This window comes from Bos mutus, chromosome 13 (assembly GCF_027580195.1).
Source record: "Bos mutus isolate GX-2022 chromosome 13, NWIPB_WYAK_1.1, whole genome shotgun sequence".
Classification (NCBI taxonomy): domain Eukaryota; kingdom Metazoa; phylum Chordata; class Mammalia; order Artiodactyla; family Bovidae; genus Bos; species Bos mutus.
In genome coordinates, this window is record NC_091629.1 from 80,474,454 (window position 1) to 80,492,784 (window position 18,331).

Consider the following 18,331-nt stretch of genomic DNA (forward strand, 5'->3'; position numbering starts at 1 on the left):
AAACTTCATTTTGTAGGTAATAATGCCACAGAAATGATTTGAAGTCTGATCAGGTTTGAGGCTTTTTAAGGATCATTGCTAGCAGATAGACACACAGAGCTGGAGAACAAAGAGAGAATTCTAGAAAAGGAGGTAGAAGGTAGTTACAGAGAAGACCTGTCATGGACTTGAACAAGATGGGAGAGGGTAGCAGGATGAGGAAGGAGAGGTGGGAGCTAATTAGGAAATTCAGAGAGCTTGCAACATATTTGGATGGAGGGTAACCAACTGGTGTGGATGAAGTTAAGGCAAGCTTCCATGACACTTCCCAAATGAGTGAACTAGACTCTCTATGCTATTCATACCTGCTCAAGTAACAGATGTTACCCCCAAATTCTAAAATATACCCTGAAGGCTGATGTCAGTATATAAAACATTTTTTTGGAGCGCTCATTTATTTTGTGACAGCTACTTTAATAGCTAACATTTTAACAGAGATCCTCTATTAAACTTTTTCTCTTTTTTTTTGCATGAGTGAGTTAACATTTAAAAAACTAACTCTAACAGTTTGGAAAATTGGCAATATCCATCTAAGCTTTGGGCTTCCCTGATGGCTCAGATGGTAAAGAATCTGCCTGTAATGCAAGAGACCTGGGTTTGATCACTGGGTTGAGAAAAATCCCCTGGAGAAGGGAATGGTTACCCACTTCAGTGTTCATGCCAAAGCTGAATTCTGTCTCTTGGGGTGATGGGCTATCTCGCTATCATAATGCACTGAACAAGGATCTGGGATAGGAACTGGGCAGGTGGATGAGTGGCCAGGGACCCAGCCATGGAAAGGGACCTGAACCCAGAGGAAGACATGCAGAAAATAATTTTAGATTTCTTAATCCAAATAGAGAAGGCTTCACCTCTGCTGCCTTTGCACACAGAGATTCTTCACTAATCATAAGACAGATTCCATTTCTTACTGAAATTTTTTGATGAAGACAGGTTTCCCACTGGATCCTTGAGACTTGATAGCAAACACCAACATATTGCAATCCTGTGAATCCTGCCCCTGGTTCAGAGCAATCTGTTTTCCAACCCACACAATGGTGTTTAGGCTGCATGACTTCAGGAAGAAGCACAATTAGATGCCTCTGCGTCGCCTCCCACCTCAAAGGAAAGCAGAATATTAGAAAGAGGCACTAGAATTGGTCAGGAAGAAGAAAATTATTTTATCTTCAGACTCTTTGACCAATGGAAAAATTTGCATGGACCTGATGAATGGTTAACTTGTTCACATGATATAGATTTTTGGGTTGATGTAAATGATCTGTCTTTTGCAGTCCATATTAACCTTACCAGTAAGATCATTTATATATATAATTTTATTTGAATTATTTATTTTGGCTGCACTGGGTCTTCATTGCAGCACCTGGCTTCTCTAGTTGCAGCGTGCAGGCTCAGCAGTTGTGACCCGTGGGCTTAGTTACTCTGCAGGATGTGAGATTTTAGTTCTCTGACCAAGGATTCAACCCAGATCCCCTGTACTCGAAGCGTGGAGTCTTAACCACTGGACCACTAGCAAAGTCCTCACCAGTCAGCTCTTTAAAGAAATTCACCAACTGGTGCAGAAAAAGCCTTGAGGATTTAAAAGTTACTTAGGATACTTACTTACTTATGCTTAGCTACTGACTTCTATTCCCTTTGTCACCGAGAAAACAGAGGCAACCAGAAAACCTCCATCATTCCCTCTACCACATGGACCGCCTACCAGCATCTCTACTGATGGACTCCACTTTTCCTCCTCTTATCAGTCAAGTGTCCTTGCTCCTGTCTGAGCCCAGTCCCTCTATTTGTGAACTAAGACAGATTCCAATTTTTTTTTTTAACACATTTTTTTTTAACAAAGGACCAGATAGTAAATATTTTAGGCTTTGTACTCCATATGGTTTATGTCATAATGACTCAACTATGTCTAGAGAAAGCAGCCATAGACAATATGTAAAGAAATGGGTTTGTTGTGTTTCAATAAAACTATATAAAAACAAGTGATAGGTCAGGCTTGACCTCAGGCTATACTTTCCTGAATGCTATACTAGGTCCTGCCATGCTTGCCTACTTAAGGACATGCTCCAGCAGTTCTCCAACTCTCTTGTATTCTTTACCGTCCACAGGATCATTGCCACCAGCATACATGCATGTTGTGGTTTCTCCCATCTTAAAACTATCTCTTGATCTTGCTTCCCTCTTCCAGCAATCTTCTCATCTTTCCCCTACCTTTTACACCAAAACTTCCCACAAGAACAATCTCTTTTGTCTTCTTCATTTCTCTCCACTGATTCCTGAGCTGCTGCTGCCAAGTCACTTCAGTCGTGTCTGACTCTGTGTGACCCCATAGACGGCAGCCCACCAAGCTCCTCCATCCCTGGGATTCTCCAGGCAAGATTACTGGAGTGGGTTGCCATTTGCTTCTCCAAGGCATGCATGCTTGCTAAGTCGCTTCAGTTGTTTCCGACTCTGTGCGACCCTGTGGACAGCAGCCCACTGGGCTCCTCTAGGAAAGAATACCGGAGTGGGTTGCCATTCCTTCTGCAGAGCCCACTCCAATAGACTTTTGATTCCACTGTTCCACGGAGTTGCCCTAATCAAGGTCACCAGTGACCTCCATACCCTTGAATCCGACAGTCAGTTGTCAGCCGTCATCTTACTTGACCTGAGAGCAACAGCTGGCCCTGTTGATCACTCTTTGCTTGAAATTCTGTCTTCCCCTGACTTCTAAACTCACAGACTTGCCTCACTGCCAGGGCACTGACCACTCCTTGTCAGACTGCTTCTTCTGATTCTCTCTTATCCCCTCAGTCTCTTCAAGTTGGCGTATCAGTGACTCAGGCCTTGAACATTTTTTCTATCTACAGTTGCTTCCTGGCTGATCTCATCCTGGCTCATTAAATACTATCTATAACAGGATGACTTCCAAATTGATGCATTCAATGCCAGGCTCATATATTTAACTGCCTACTCAACATATCTGCTTGGGTATCTAATAATAATCTCAAACCAAACATAATCAAAGCTGAACCCTTGCTGTACACCACCAAATGTGTTCTACTTTAAATTCTCCCTATGGAGTACGTGGTACTTCCATCCTTTCTGTCTGTTGGGTCAAAAGTCTAACATCATTCTTGATTCTTCTCTTTCTCTTAAATGCAACATACAATCACAATTGTTCATGCTCTTGATGGTACCCTTAAGTAGATGTAGATATAGATACTCAGATTCCCTTCTTATCTCTACAAGCTCCCTCTTCCTTCAAGACACTAACAATCTAATTAAAACATTTCTATAGCTTCTTAACTGATCTTCCTGTTTCCATTATTGTCTCTTCCCTTGCCGTCAATCATTGACTGAAGAGTTGTCAGATCATGTCTATCACCTGCTCCAAACCCTCCAGTGGCTTCCATATCCCTCAAAATAAAGTCCTTCAAAAGCCTACACCACAAAACAAGAAATCAACTTCTATTGCCTTTGCTAATTTCCTTTGCTGGTACCTCCAACTTTGCCAGGAGTCCTGTATTAATACCTGTGTGTGAAGTGTGTGGAGGACTGTTGGGAGTTAATAGTGGAGGGTAAAGGGAAGGATGATGATACCCTCCATCTCTCTGTAGCTCTGAGGAGGAATCAGGGCATCCCAGAGAGGGGGGCTGAAGTCAGGGACAACAAACACGGATGTGCTCATCGGTCCTCAAGGCAGTAGGAGATGCAGGAAGAAGTGTGAGACTCAGAGGACAGAGGTGAAACAAACCCCCTATTTTCCAAGTCTATTAAAGGGAGGTATCCCTTGAGGGAGCAGAGAGATCTGATCTTTAGGACACACAGGGTTGGCAAATTGTGCTGCATATCAAGAAGAATACTGTTGTTTAACTACAAAAGATACCACTTTTGTAGTCCAACCACAGAGGGAAAAATTTAAAGATACAGTTTTCTCCCCAATCCATCTTTGAAAGGAGTCACTTGTCTAAAAAAATAAATAAAAAAGTCAATCTCAAGTGATTTATGTAACAAGAAAGCATGAAAATCTGGAAAAATATATTTAGGAAAGTTGAAGTCCTGGTTCTGACAAAAAAATTAATTAACAGATTTCTCAGGAATCGATGATACTGTTGCAGTTGAGCAACTTCCTTCAGATTTTTGCCTTCTCTGAGCACTCCATCAAGAAATACTCCCCTTCCTCCACCATCACACTCTTCTTCTGCTTTATCCCTCCACACAGACCTCCATCTGACCCACAATCAGTGTGCTTCATCATCACGATTTCTCTATTTTCTACAGAATGCTGTGTCCCTGACACTGGCACAGAGAAGGCACCTGACAAATGCGTGTTGAATGAATGAATGAGTCCGAATCCCTTTGTCAACAATTTCTTCCGGAGACATCTGGCTTTCAGAGCAGCTCAGGTTCCTGTTGGGCATTCTATACAATGAGGCAAACTGTCTCCTTCGGTGCGGCCACTACACAAGGTACTATGTACGTTGGCTCCCGAGACTAAATAGAGGGTGTGATGTTATGAGAGAGTACTGACAATTACAAGGGTGGAAATTAAGTTTTCAGAGCACATGGTGTTTGCAAATCTAAACCTTCTGGATGAGCAATTTCAATGGGGGAAAAATACCCTACAGAATATCACAGTCAGGGAAGGCAAAACATATTCTGTAGCTTCATTAATTATACCAGGCAAGTAGCTGCTGGAAAAATGTCTATAGATGTAGTTCTGACAGGGAATACTACAGGGCTTGCTAATCACAATCTCTAAAGGAAATTAATGAGCAGAAGACCACAGAGAGGAGAAAATTAAAATGTTTAGAACATAAGTGCACAAAGGTTTATTGTGACATAAAATATGCAGATTGGTTTGTAATATGAAATCTATATTCACTCATAGGAAAAGCCTCCCTGTAAGTTACTGTCATTTAGTAAATCCTTCTGACTGAGAGTTAATGAATATTATAAATTGGTCATTTTACTAAGAACTGAATATGATCGTAGTCTAGCAGTGATATTTTAAAATTATTGTAGAAATATTTAGTATTTATTTATCTATGTTCATTCATCCATCCAATCATACATACATATACTGAGAAGTGAAGTGTATACACTCAACTGATTACCAGCTGGTACCGGAATAAGGATTGCAAAGCAAGTACAATGCGGCCACACAGACAGTGTTTCACTGAACTGAAGTCTCTCCAAGCACAAATTATACCATAGATGTAAATGGGTGACTTAGTTCTTGAAGATATAAAATAGATTGAGTTTGTAAAACAGCCTTAAAAAGTAGCTTCTCAAGACTCCAGAGTATCAAAACTAGATAGTATTTTATTCATTCCATTGTAAGAATTGAAATTGCTATTATGCAACTTTTGGAAATAAACCTCTACCATAATCAGTAATTGATGCTTTAGAATTGTGGTGTTGGAAGAGACTCTTGAGAATCCCTTGTACTGCAAGGAGATCAAACCAATCAAACCTAAAGGAAATCAACTCTGAATATTCATTGGAATGACTGATGTTGAAGCTAAAACTCCAATACTTTGGCCACCTGATGCAAAGAGATGACTCATTAGAAAAGACCCTGATGCTGAGAAAGACTGAAGACAGAGAAGAAGAGGATGATAAGGATGAGATGGTTGGATGGCATCACTGACTCAATGACATTAGCCTGAGCAAACTCTGGGAGATGGTGAAGGACAGGAAAGCCTGGCATGCTGCAGTCCATGGGGTTGGGGTTGCAAAGAGTAGGACATGACTGAGCGACTGAACAACAAATAATCACTAATAAATTAGAAGTCAGGACATATTATTTGGTGCATGTAGCTCAGAAAAATGTCAGAGCACAGAAGGTCAAAAAATTATAGATCGTAATGCTCAGACAATGAACACTGGCCTGACATGACCCCATAGTTGTCATCCATGATGTGAGAAGCTATATAAGGCCACAGATATGATATGCAGATTTCAACTTTTACTTAGATTCATATACTTTTTTTTGCCACTTAATTTATTTTTTAATTGAAGGATAATTGCTTTGCAGAGTTTTGTTGTTTTCTGTCAAACATCAACAATAATCAGCCATAGTTACAGCCATGTCCCCTCTTGAAAGAAACTGTGTGTAGGGTCAGGATCAACATTGAAAGTGAAAGTTGCTCAGTCATGTCCAGCTCTTTGTGACCCCATGGACTATATGGTCCATGGAATTTTCCAGGCCAGAACACTGGAGTGGGTAGCCTTTCCCTTCTCCAGGGGGATCTTTCCAACCCAGGGATTGAACCCAGGTGTCTCACATTGCAGGTGGATTCTTTACCAGCTGAGCCACAAAGGAAGCCCAAGAATACTGGAGTGGATAGCCTATGCCTTCCCAGTGGATCTCCCCAACCCAGGAATCAATCCGGGGTCTCCTGCATTGCAGGCGGATTCTTTACCAGCTGAATTACCAAGGAAGCCCCAGGACCATCGTTAGTATCTTACAAACTATAATCATGGAAAAAGAAACCTTTCCCTTCAATATGTTCATTTCAAGCTCTTTTAATGGCAATTGAATAGTTTTAGAGAAAACATCAAATTACTTGAGTCCAAGTTGCCCAGAAGTTCATAGCTTCTTATTTGATATACCCTGCCTTTCTTCTGATTATTTCTGTATTCGTCTGAAAGGCCCACTATCTTAGTAAATTAGAAACTCTTTAATGAAGAATCCTTATCTAATTCATCTTTCTAGTACATGGCTGAATAAATATTTTTTATTATTTAAGATTTTTATTTAAAATTTTAAGAATTTTTCATCCTTTCTCATATTAATTGAGCAGTTACTATGTACATAATCATGGATTAGGTGCTGCCCATTGTAAAAGAAATTGAATAGGTATTGAAAATGTCTGCCTTTGAGGAGACAGATGGAAAGAAGAAGGTAAGGCTAAGAGAAAATGAGTTGGGATAAGATGTTTAGATGAAATGGAATGTGGTTTCATCTGTATTCTCGTTTGAAAAGAAATGATATCAAATGCCCGATTTCTAAGGAAAAAATCCATAATTTTAAGTCAACGCCATTATTTGAAAGTGTTTGAATCACACTTCTAATTGGCAGCAAGTTGATTTTTAGATGGAATTTTAACACAAGATAAATACGATGAAAACTCAAAGTCTTTCAAAGGAATCAGGATAATATACGAATTCAGATTGAGGTGATCAGCTTCAAAGGTTTCAATCCACCATACCTTGGCCACTTCTTCTTGGAAAGCCACGAGGTTCAAATGGGAGATGTTCACTAAGTCAGGCCCATACACCACTGTGATCATGCGATGTTCCAGGCGCCCAATGTTCCCCACATCCAGAAGTTCACGTAATTTAGGGTCCTGGATAATAAACAAAGATTGAAAACATTAGTCAGCTAGAGATCCCAACATGGCAGCATAATTTCAGAAGAATTAGAGCTAGAATGCCCCCAAAATAGTTTCCTTTTATTCTTTGATTTTTTTTTAATTTTAAAATTTTTATTGAAGTACAGTTGATTGACAATGTTGTGTTAGTTTCAGGTGTACAGTAAAGTGATTTGGTTTTATATATATATATATATATATATATACACATATGTAAAGCTTCCCTATGTAATATAACATTTTGGAGAAGGAAATGGCAACCCACTCCAGTGTTCTTGCCTGGAGAATCCCAGGGATGGGGTGGGGCCTCGTGGGCTGCCGTCTCTGGGGTCGCACAGAGTCAGACACGACCAAAGCGACTTAGCAGCAGCAGCAGCAGCAGAGACAGAGAGGCAGAGGGCAATGGCACCCCACTCCAGTACTCTTGCCTGGAAAGTCCCATGGATGGAGCGGACTGGTAGGCTGCAGTCCATGGGGTCGCAAAGAGTCGGACATGACTGAGGGACTTCACTTTCACTTTTCACTTTCATGCATTGGAGAAGGAAATGGCAACCCACTCCATGTTCTTGCCTGGAGAATTCCAGGGACAGAGGAGCCTGATGGGCTACAGTCCATGGGTTGCAAACAGTCAGACATGACTGAGTGACTAACACTTTCACTTTTCATATGTATATATTCTTTTCCAGATTTTTTTCCCTCATACATTATTACAGAATATCTAGTGTGTATATGTTAATCCCAAGCTCCTAATTTATTCTTCCTCCCTCCTTTCTTCTTTGGTAACCATGTTTGTTTTCTATGACTGCGTTGTAAATAGGTTTATTTGTATCATATTTTTAGATTCCACATATAGCAATATCATATGATATTTGTCTTTCTCTGTGTGGCTTACTTCACTTAGTATGATACTCTCAGGACAAAGTTGCCTTTTATTCTTAATAGAAATTGGTATGACTTGAAGTCTCTCACCACAGAAAGGTCCAGAGAGGTGAAACAATTTGCCCAAAGGTTGTGGAGAAAGGATTTCTGGATCAAGATTTATGATCCTCATGGTCTCATGGTAAGTGAAAGAAGTCAGAAAGAGAAAGACAAATACCGCATGATATCACTTAGCTGTAATCTATAAGTTCTGAAGTCATAGTAACAGAGATTATAGAGTGGTGGTTACCAGGAACTGGAGGATGGGAAAAAATGGGAAGATGTTGGTCAAAGGGTATAAATTTCCAGATATAAGGTGTGAACATCTATTGTCCAGCATGTGACTATAATTAATATTGATAATGTTATATTACATACTTGAAAAATAGGAGGGGAGTAGATCTTAAATGCTCTTACCAGAAGAAAAGAAGTGATAATTATGTGAGGTGATGGAGGTGTTAGCTAACACTCTGCTGGTAACCATTTTGCAACATATGAGTGTAACAAACCAACATGCTGTACACCTAAGCTTCCACAAGGTGATGTCAGTTATATCTCAATAGAACTGGAAGGAAGACCTCTGCAGTCAAGGTCATTCTGTCATTCAGTAACACATTTTTATGTGTCACAATTCTCCCTCGATTTCCTCCAATCAACCCATGAATTGAAATGCAAAAATCTCATCCCTCTCCTCATGGACACATTTTAAATGAAAAAGGTGGTTCTGGCGGAATCAAAGCACAGCAATGCCATCTAGGGCTGGGTCAGGAAACTAGCTGAGGGCGCAGCGCGGGCCGCCTCCAGCATCAGCAATGGAGAAAGCACGGCTGTGAGACGCAACAAGATGCCAGCACAGGCGACTGCTGCTGTTCAGCTGCTCAGTCTTGCCTGACTTTTTGTGACCCCATGGACTGCAGCACACCAGGCTTCCCTGTCCTTCACCATCTCCTGGAGCTTGCTCAAACTCATGATGCCAGCCAACCATCTCGACCTCTGTTATCTCCTTCTCCTCCTGTCTTCTATCTTTCCAAGCATCAGGGTCTTTTCTAGTGAGTCGGTTCTTCATATGAGGTGACCAAAGTATTGGAGTTTCAGCTTCAGCATCAGTCCTTCCACTAAACACCCAGGACCGATCTCCTTTAGGATGGACTGGTTGGATCTCCTTGCAGTCCAAGGGACTCTCAAGAGTCTTCTCCAACACCACAGTTCAAAAGCATCAATTCTTCGGTTCTCAGGCTACTTGATGGTCCAACTCTCACTTCCATAAATGAGATGGACTTTTGTTAGCAAAGTAATGTCTCTGCTTTTTAGTACTCTCTCTAGGTTTGTCACAGCTTTTCTTCCAAGGAGCAAGTGTCTTTTGATTTCATGGCTTCAGTCACCATCTGCAGTGATTTTGGAGCCCCCCAAAATAAAGTCTGTCACTGTTTCCATTGTTTCCCCTTCTATTTGCCATGAAGTGATGGGACTGGATGCCATGGTCTTAGTTTTCTGAATGTTGAGTTTTAAGCCAGCTTTTTCAATCTTTTTTTTCACTTTCATCAAGAGGCTCTTTAGTTCCTCTTTGCTTTCTGTCATAAGGGTAGTATCATCTGCATATCTGAGATTAGTGATATTTCCCCTGGCAATCTTGATTCCAGCTTCTACATATCCAGCCCGGCATTTTGCATGATGTATTCTGAGTATACATTAAATAAGCAGTGTGACAATACACAGCCTTGACGTACTCCTTTCCCAACTCGGAACCAGTCCGTTGTTCCATGTCCAGTTCTAATTGTTGCTTCATGACCTGCATACAGGTTTCTCAGGAGGCAGGTGAGGTGGTCTGGTATTCCCAACTCTTTAAGAATTTTCCACAGCTTGTTGTGATCCATATAGTCAAAGGCTTTAGTATACAGTCAGTGAAGCAGAAGTAGATGTTTTTTCTGGAATTCTCTTGCTTCTTCTATGATCCAATGGATGTTGGCAATTTGATCTCTGGTTCCTCTGCTTTTTCTAAATCCAGCTCAAACAACTGGAAATTCTTGACTCACATACTGTTGAATCTTAGCTTGGAGAATTTTGAGCATTACTTTGCTAGCATGTGAAATGAATGCAATTGTGCAGCAGTTTGAACATTCTTTGGCATTGCCCTTCTTTGGAGTTGAAACGAAAACTGACATTTTCTAGTCCTGTGGCCCCTGCTGAGTTTTCCAAATTTGCTGGCATACTGAGTGCAGCACTTTAACAGTATCATCTTTTAGGATTTGAAATAGCTCAGCTGGAATTTCATCACCTCCACTAGCTTTGTTCTTAGTGATATTTCCTAAGGTCCACTTGACTTCACACTCCAGGATGTCTGGCTCTAGGTGAGTGATCAGACCATTATGCTTATATTGGTCATTAAGATCTTTTCTGTATAGTTCTTCTGTGTATTCTTGCTACCCCTTCTTAATATCTTCTGCTTCTGTTAGGTCCATACCATTTCTGTCCTTTATTATGCCCATCTTTGTATGAAACGTTCCCTTGGTATCTCTATTCTAGCCTCACAAATACTGGGATTTGGACATAGAGAAATTCTGCAGTCTTTGCAGAGCAGATGTTCTTTAGGAAATCAGAAGCATGTATCTTTTGAAGACCTAGACCTGCTGGGAAAAGGATGTTTCCAAAGTTTCTGAATTCATAATAAAATCTACCCTAGTGCTCTGTTGGTTTGGCTGAATTTATTTTCCTTCCATAAGACAGGTCCTGAAGACAATGAGAGGGTCATGCAGAAAATTAGCCTCAAATGAATCACTTAGCAAATTTGCAGCCAGCTTCTGAGCAAGGAATAACTTACATTCTTATTTATTTAGCTACATGCTGGATCAACACAGCTTAATGACTTAGGCTGGTTATTCTGATCTCCCTTCTGAGGTTTTTATACACAGCACCCTTGTAAAGAAATAGAGAACTATAAAAACAAACAAACAAACAAAAAAGAAGAAAACAATATCTTTCCAGGTGAGTTATTTTATTTGGTGACATTAATTCTCCCTTTACTTAATAAACTTTCTCCTCTGTTTGGCTGCATGAAGAGGAACCCTTTCAGGTAATTTAGGAAGAGAGAAAATTTCATTTCAAAGCTGCACTCAATATAATAGAAACTTCAGTTTGACTAACACGTTGATAATTTATCAAGAACATCAGGTCTTTGTGAAAGATCAAACGCTATCACAAAAACATAATTTGCATGACCTAGAAAAGGAAAGGAATACAGTAAAAAAAATGCTAAACAAACAAACCTAGCAAAACGGGAAATTTTTATCACTTTACCATTAATGTAAGATTAAGGAAAAATGTTCAGAAAGAATGAACTTTTTCTGAAGGCTGATTAAAGAATGATACCAGCTGTTCTGTGAAACAATTAACTGCATCCAGGTTTTGAACACCACTGAGGCGAGGTTCAGAGAGAAAGCACATTGATCAGTACTTAAATTGTTTTGTGTGTACTTGAAGAAAATCATAATCCTCAGAAACCACCTGAAACTTGTAATTATAAATCTCTAGTGATTGTAGCGTTCATTGATATCCTTATTTCTACATTGAACGGGACAATTTGGGGAAATGAAAGGGCTCTGACTTTGTACCGTTCCTTCCTTTCAGTGAGAGCCACGTGATCTATCCTCTGGCTCTTTTCTCTCTCAAGTATTTTCTCTTCCTTCTATACACTTTCCTGCCTGATTCACATGTCCATTAAAAATACTTTGGCCCACTTATTAAATCAATAGTTGAATATTGATTAAATCAATCAATAGTTGATTCATGGATTCATTAGAATTTCCCTTGAGAAATAGGCAAGTAGAAAGCATCCAAAGAATGTGCCCAGAATAGAAAATAATTCTGGAAAGACTTCTAGAATTCCCACTCTCTCTAACAATACTGTTAGGTACAGAATTTATAAGAAAGATGACTCTGTGGAATTTCCATTAAGTTTTCCCACTAATGACTGTTCATACATATTTTTAAAAGCTATTGGTTTTATGTAACTAAAATTTTGTAATGAAGTATTTAGAAGTGATATCTAGGATTGCAAGGATAATGCAGGCTGGCAAATGACAGTGATGATTGAATATGAGGGGTAGTTATTTGAGGATTTATTATTATATCTCTATGTATCTGAGATGAAAGTGAAAGTTGCTCAGTCATGTATGACTTTTTGTAACCCCATGAACTATACAGTCCATGGAATTCTCCAGGCCAGAATTCTGGAGTGGGTAGCCATTCCCTTCTCCAGGGGATCTTCCCAACCCAGGGATAGAACCCAGGTCTCCTATATTGCAGGCAGATTCTTTACCAGCTGAGCCACCAGGGAAGCCAGTTAACAATTATACAATAAATGAAAAGAAGATTATTGAGCATGAACTGGAGAAGCAAGACATTTGGAACTATTTTTTCAAGGGAAACCTCACTAGTTTAGAGTCATGTAGTTCTGAAAGTAAACAGAGAAATCATTTAAATATATAAGAAGCAACTTTCTTTCTAATACCCTTTCTTGGTGATGGATCAGAATTTTTAAACTGTATCTTTCTTTTCCATCCTTAATGATTTTATTTCTCTTTAAAACTGACCCTTTTCTTCATCTATTTCATTTTTATCAACACCAAACTTGATTATATTAGAAATGCCTTCCTGAAGACATGACTTCACTTTTCTTTTCCCCTAAACTCTAAAAGTTTTCTCATTCTGAACACAACAGCTCAATCCGATGTGGTGGCTTCAAGCCTCATTCTTCATTCCTGAGCAGATTGATATGTGAAGGGTATTTTCGAAAAAGATATTGATCCTTTCAAGTACCAAAAGTTGCCCTCTATTGTTTTCCGCAGAGGAAATCCTAGGAGAGTAGGCAAAAGAGGGAAATTATCTGGAAGAATAAAGATCAAAGGCATCCAGTGTTTGCAGAAACTTCTAAGTGGAACAGCCTGAAAGTAAACGTGTCTAGGGAGTTCCTGGCACCAGTGGCTAGAACTTGGCGTTTTCACTGCCCGGCCAGTTTCAGTCCCTGGTTTGGGAACAAAGATCCGCATAGCACAGCCAACAAACAAATAAACAAAAACAAACAAAAAATAAAATAAGCATGTCTAAACTATGGTTGCCTCTGGGGGACTGTTTCTCAGATCTGGGGACATGAGTGGCTGCATTTCAAAAACAAACAAAATAAAACTATGCTGTAACAATAACAAAAATCTACAGACAATTTGCATAAAACCCCTCCCCAGAACCTATTCTACTAAGGAAATTTATATCTTGCTTCTCATTGATGGAATCTCCTGACCAGTTTTCAGAAAAGGATTTACCTACATGGGTTACTACGAGATTCAGACATATTTCTTAGTTTCTGAAATGATAAACATTCTTTGTAATTTTTACAAAGAAAAAAACATGCTATCTCCACAACTCTATAAAAATATTAAATTTCTCTGTTGCAGAGCCTGAAAGAGTATAGCTCAGAAAAAAATCAGGTGAGGTGAACTTGGAATTTCTAGTTTCAGGAATCTGTCACTCAGGCCTACTCTCCCCAGAAAAGAGCCCTCATGATGTCTCCACAGCTGGAATTAGCCAGACCAACAAAGACTCCTGGCAGTTAAATGTACTTTTAAAGTTAAGTGCTGGATCATCTCTGTTGCCATAAAAGTTACAAAATAGAGACTGTCTGACTAAATAAACTCATTTTCTCTCAATCATCAGGATTCATGATTAAATTACTTCAGTTCTACTGCAAAGAAAGCTAAACTGCTCAGATTAATGATTCCCATTTCCAGGTAAAAGGCAACTGAAAAAGTCAAGACTAGTCTACACCTGAGATAGTGTGTGTTACTATAATTATATCATTCAACATGGTTGAAATGAATAAAAGAGAACATCACAAGCTAAAGGATGATTTTTAAAACAGTCAAATTCCAGTTTCAACATTCATTCTTTGATTTATATGACTTTTAAAGAAAAACTATTTGTAGTTCAGATATTCACAAAATAAAAAATCTTTTCAATACCTTTAGATTTCATTTTGACACAAGAAAACATTCTTGGTGCAGAAAACATACCTCACTCATTTTTTATCCCCATAAAATACATCTTGACTGGATGTTAGGCTTATGGAGGCAATTTACATATTAGGCTAATTTCATTCCTATCACTTAATACAGCGTTTTCAATCCGAATTACAGTTAAATGGATGTAACTTTAATTCATCATTTACATAAAAGCCAGGTATGTAAAAGTCTATTAAAACTCAGTACAGCAATCAGAAATGAAAGAGATAGATTAATTATTAAACTAAAATGACGTTAGTATGTTTATGCTTTATTTAACTCTGTTGTGAAAGAAAGATATAAACTTATGCTGAGGATGGTTTTCCATAAAAGTCATGAATTTAATTTTTGACTTTTGGAAAATAAAAAAAATAGATGAATGAATCAAATGTCATGAGGAATACCATTCTCTTCTTCAGGATGTACCAGTAGTTTTTAGCTCACACAGCCAGCAAGCCTTTTTGGATAAACACTCACCACGTGCATGGACTGAACACCAAAATGCCGAGCCCTGAACACCCCCCTCCACAGAGGGGAAGACTTGGAGTACGTGCGAGCTGTGCGTGCACGCCAAGTTGCTTCAGTGTGGTTGACTCTGCAACCTTATGGACTGTAGACCCCCAGGCTCCTCTGTCCCTAGGATTCTCCAGGAAAGAATACTGGAGTGGGTTGCCATGCCCTCCTCCAGGGGATCTTCCCGACCCAGGGATCGAATCTGCATCTCTTATGTCTCCTGCATTGGCAGGTGGGTTCTTTACCCCTACTACCACCTGGGAAGCCCAGGTGGATGTTGTTTATCCATTTTTTCCTGTAAGTGACAATGGGGGAGCTTGAATATTTTCAGCTTTTCTTTTAGATGGAAGGAAGAGTTAGGTGAGAATAGACTGACTATAGCAAAGAAAAGTGACTATCAGCAAATACTAGAAAGAAAAAGAGCGGTACCAACCTTCTTATCTTACAGAGGCATTATCATTATCATAGCTTGTTTGGGTATAGTGGTGATGAAGTTGCATACAATCTCCACCGCACATGGGAGACTTCCATGTACGAGTAAAGAAATCTTTCAGTGGTGAAGAGAAAGTTTAGTTGGCCCGGCTATGCATATCCATCCAAAATAAAGTGCCTTGAAGATGCCAGATATTATTTTATTGAGCTAAAGACTAACAAACTGTTGAAATATAAATATAAATACAATTTGATGGAGTTGGTATAAAAATTGAGCAAATAGTTCAGATGGCAGAACAAACTTAAATAAACTGGCATCCATTCAAGTCATGTTTTGTAGTGATATTTTAGGCAGCTCCTTAAAATATAAAATAATCCAAATGTGAAATTAAAATAGGAAAGAAATATGGTCTAATGGCGCCTCTTGTCTTGTTCAGAAAGAATGGAAGCTAAACAGCGAAGTTCAATCATTATTAGCACAATCATCTTTCAGTTCAGTTCAGTTCAGCCGCTCAGTCGTGTCGGACTCTTTGCGACCCCATGAACTGCAGCACGCCAGGCCTGCCTGTCAATCATCTTTATGGAATGTCAAATGCATGAAATATATAGCAGTTGTTTTTTTTCGAAAAGTCAGTGGGAAAAGTAGTCAGTTTCCTCCACCACATCTAGTCAGTATTTGTCAAACTGAAAAATTCTAAAGTATAGACAGCTTGTCATTCATTCCTCAAACTCTCCCCATGGCCTTCTTTGACACATGCAGCCACCACCTAACTCTCAGCTAAATTCATATGCACAGTCATTTCCACTCCAATGCATGAAGAGCCACACGTCCTGAGGGCTCGTGGTCTGTGCAAATCAGGCAATTAGCCCTCGTATCTTCCTTCCTGTTTAAAATCCACCATAGAAAGGTGACATGTAGTCCCCTTCAGCTTTGTGTGTGTGAGCTGCTTCTGGGTAAGTTTCAATATCACTGTGCCCAAGTTTTAGAATAATGAGCCCTGTTTGTTAAAAGAATGCAGATAATGTTTACTAAGTTGTCTCTAGGCCGTGAGTCCTTTATTGGTTAGATTTTTTTTTTTTCCTATTTTGTTGTGGGATCTGCCTCCTTATTTGACACAGTTAGAGGGCACCCACGGGGTTTCTGAAACCTCAGAACATAAGTTTAAATTAAGCATATAAAAAAAGAAGGTCCAAAAATTCCCTACTAATGACAAACACAAACAATGCTCCCTTTGCCATTTCTGGAAAATCTGAGTGCTTAGCATAGATGCTAAGGACTTCTGACAGTTGGAGGGAGACTGTGGAAATTGTATCCTGTTTCACTGACTGAGTTTTGAGTAAGCCAGTTAAAAGTAATGCAACTTCTTGAGTTTTCTTAACCCTTCTGTGATTCAGTTTCTTTGTTACAGGAATAAATGAATAATTATACGTTAAGTGCTCAGGGCAGCACATAACAAGAAATCAATACTTGAAAAAGAAATCAATAGCCTGAAAATGAAATACAATATGGGGGCATCTACTGGATAATTTAATTTCTTAAGGGCACCAGAACATGTTAAACAAAGGTAGAAGCTGTAAATATATGCATGTAAATATAAATATATGTCTTTCTTGGTAAGTCACAAAGTAGATAAATATATGTAAATATTTATAAATATTTAGTTACAAATATATATATTTATATATATGTTTATTTATAAATATATATATTTATTTATCTACTTTGTGACTTACCAAGAAAAAAACATATATTTATATTTACATTTATATATTTACAGCTTCTACCTATATTTTAAACACACACACACTTAACTTTTATATTTTCCTTAACTTGCTCTTCCACAAGAAGCATAATTTAAAGAGTGCTAAAAGACACTTCTACAACTATTATGTTTCTGACTCCTATGTTTAAGCAGCTTCGACTTATTTTTTCTGAGCTTCAGCTTAATTTTCACTCATATGCTTGATGATGATGCCTACTCACCTTAAAGCATTAGTGTGGTGATCAAAATTAAATCTGCAACTGTACTGTGTCACATGTAAAGAAATAATTCATATATTTCTTGTGATGACTGACATAATAAACTTAAGTATCACATGAAAAATAGCAGTGAAAAGACTGTAAGCTGCTTACCTCCTTATCTCTCCTTATTAAAATTATAGAGAAATAGGAAGCTCAGGGGCTGCCCAGGTGCCACTAATGCAGGAGACGTAAGGGACACAGGTTCCATCCCTGGGCTGGGAAGATCCCCTGAGGAGGGCATGGCAACCCACTCCAGTGTTCCTGCCTGGAGAATCCCACGGACAGAGGAGCCTGGCAGGCTACAGTCCATAGCGTAGCACAGAGTCAGACATGACTGAAGCAACTTAGCATGCACACAAAGAAGTTTATAGGAGAGAAATTTTCCTGTCAATGTGTTATAGGAAACTGAAGGAGTTTGAAGTGAATTGGATAATTTATCTAGAACCCAAATATATTGAGTTGGCCAAAATGTTTATTCAGATTTTTCCATAGCACCTTATAGAAAAATGCAAATGAACTTTTTGGCCAATCCAATAGATGGAATATGTGTTTATTAAAGATTCTAAAAATATTTCAAATTTTCAGATTTATATCCTAGTTTTACTCATATCTCTTTTCTTTTCCATTATTCTAGATAAATTAACTATATTCCATAATGAATAGAGATCAATAATGTATTATTAATTCAGGAACATAGAGCTATAAAGCTCTTTATAATTCAAAGTCTGGAGGAGGTCTGATGCCTACTTTTACAAGAAATAACTAGTAGCATCTAAACAAGTCCTGTATTAAATATGCCTTTTTATGCACATGCTTCTCTTTGAAAGTAAGAAAATGTTTTCTAAAGCTCTTTGCTATCCATCCTTCAAAATAACCCAACATTTTACCTGAAGCCCAAAGTTGTCATCTCTAAGACCAGAACTTTCAATGAGAAAACAATTATCTTGAGAGTTATTTGAATGTTTCTAGTCAGTAATATTAGGCAGGTCAATAATATCTCC

General features: G+C 38.8%; 1 protein-coding gene across 2 annotated transcripts in view; it reads right to left on the reverse strand.

Annotated features, from left to right (window-relative positions):
- Nucleotides 1–18,331, reverse strand: part of PLCB1 (phospholipase C beta 1) — an 865,816-nt gene that overhangs the window by 284,935 nt on the left and 562,550 nt on the right. For both annotated transcript variants that reach the window (XM_070382002.1, XM_070382003.1), the window contains exon 4: nt 7,233–7,370. In XM_070382002.1, the coding sequence (XP_070238103.1) occupies nt 7,233–7,370 (138 nt within the window). The remainder of the gene's footprint in view (nt 1–7,232; nt 7,371–18,331) is intronic.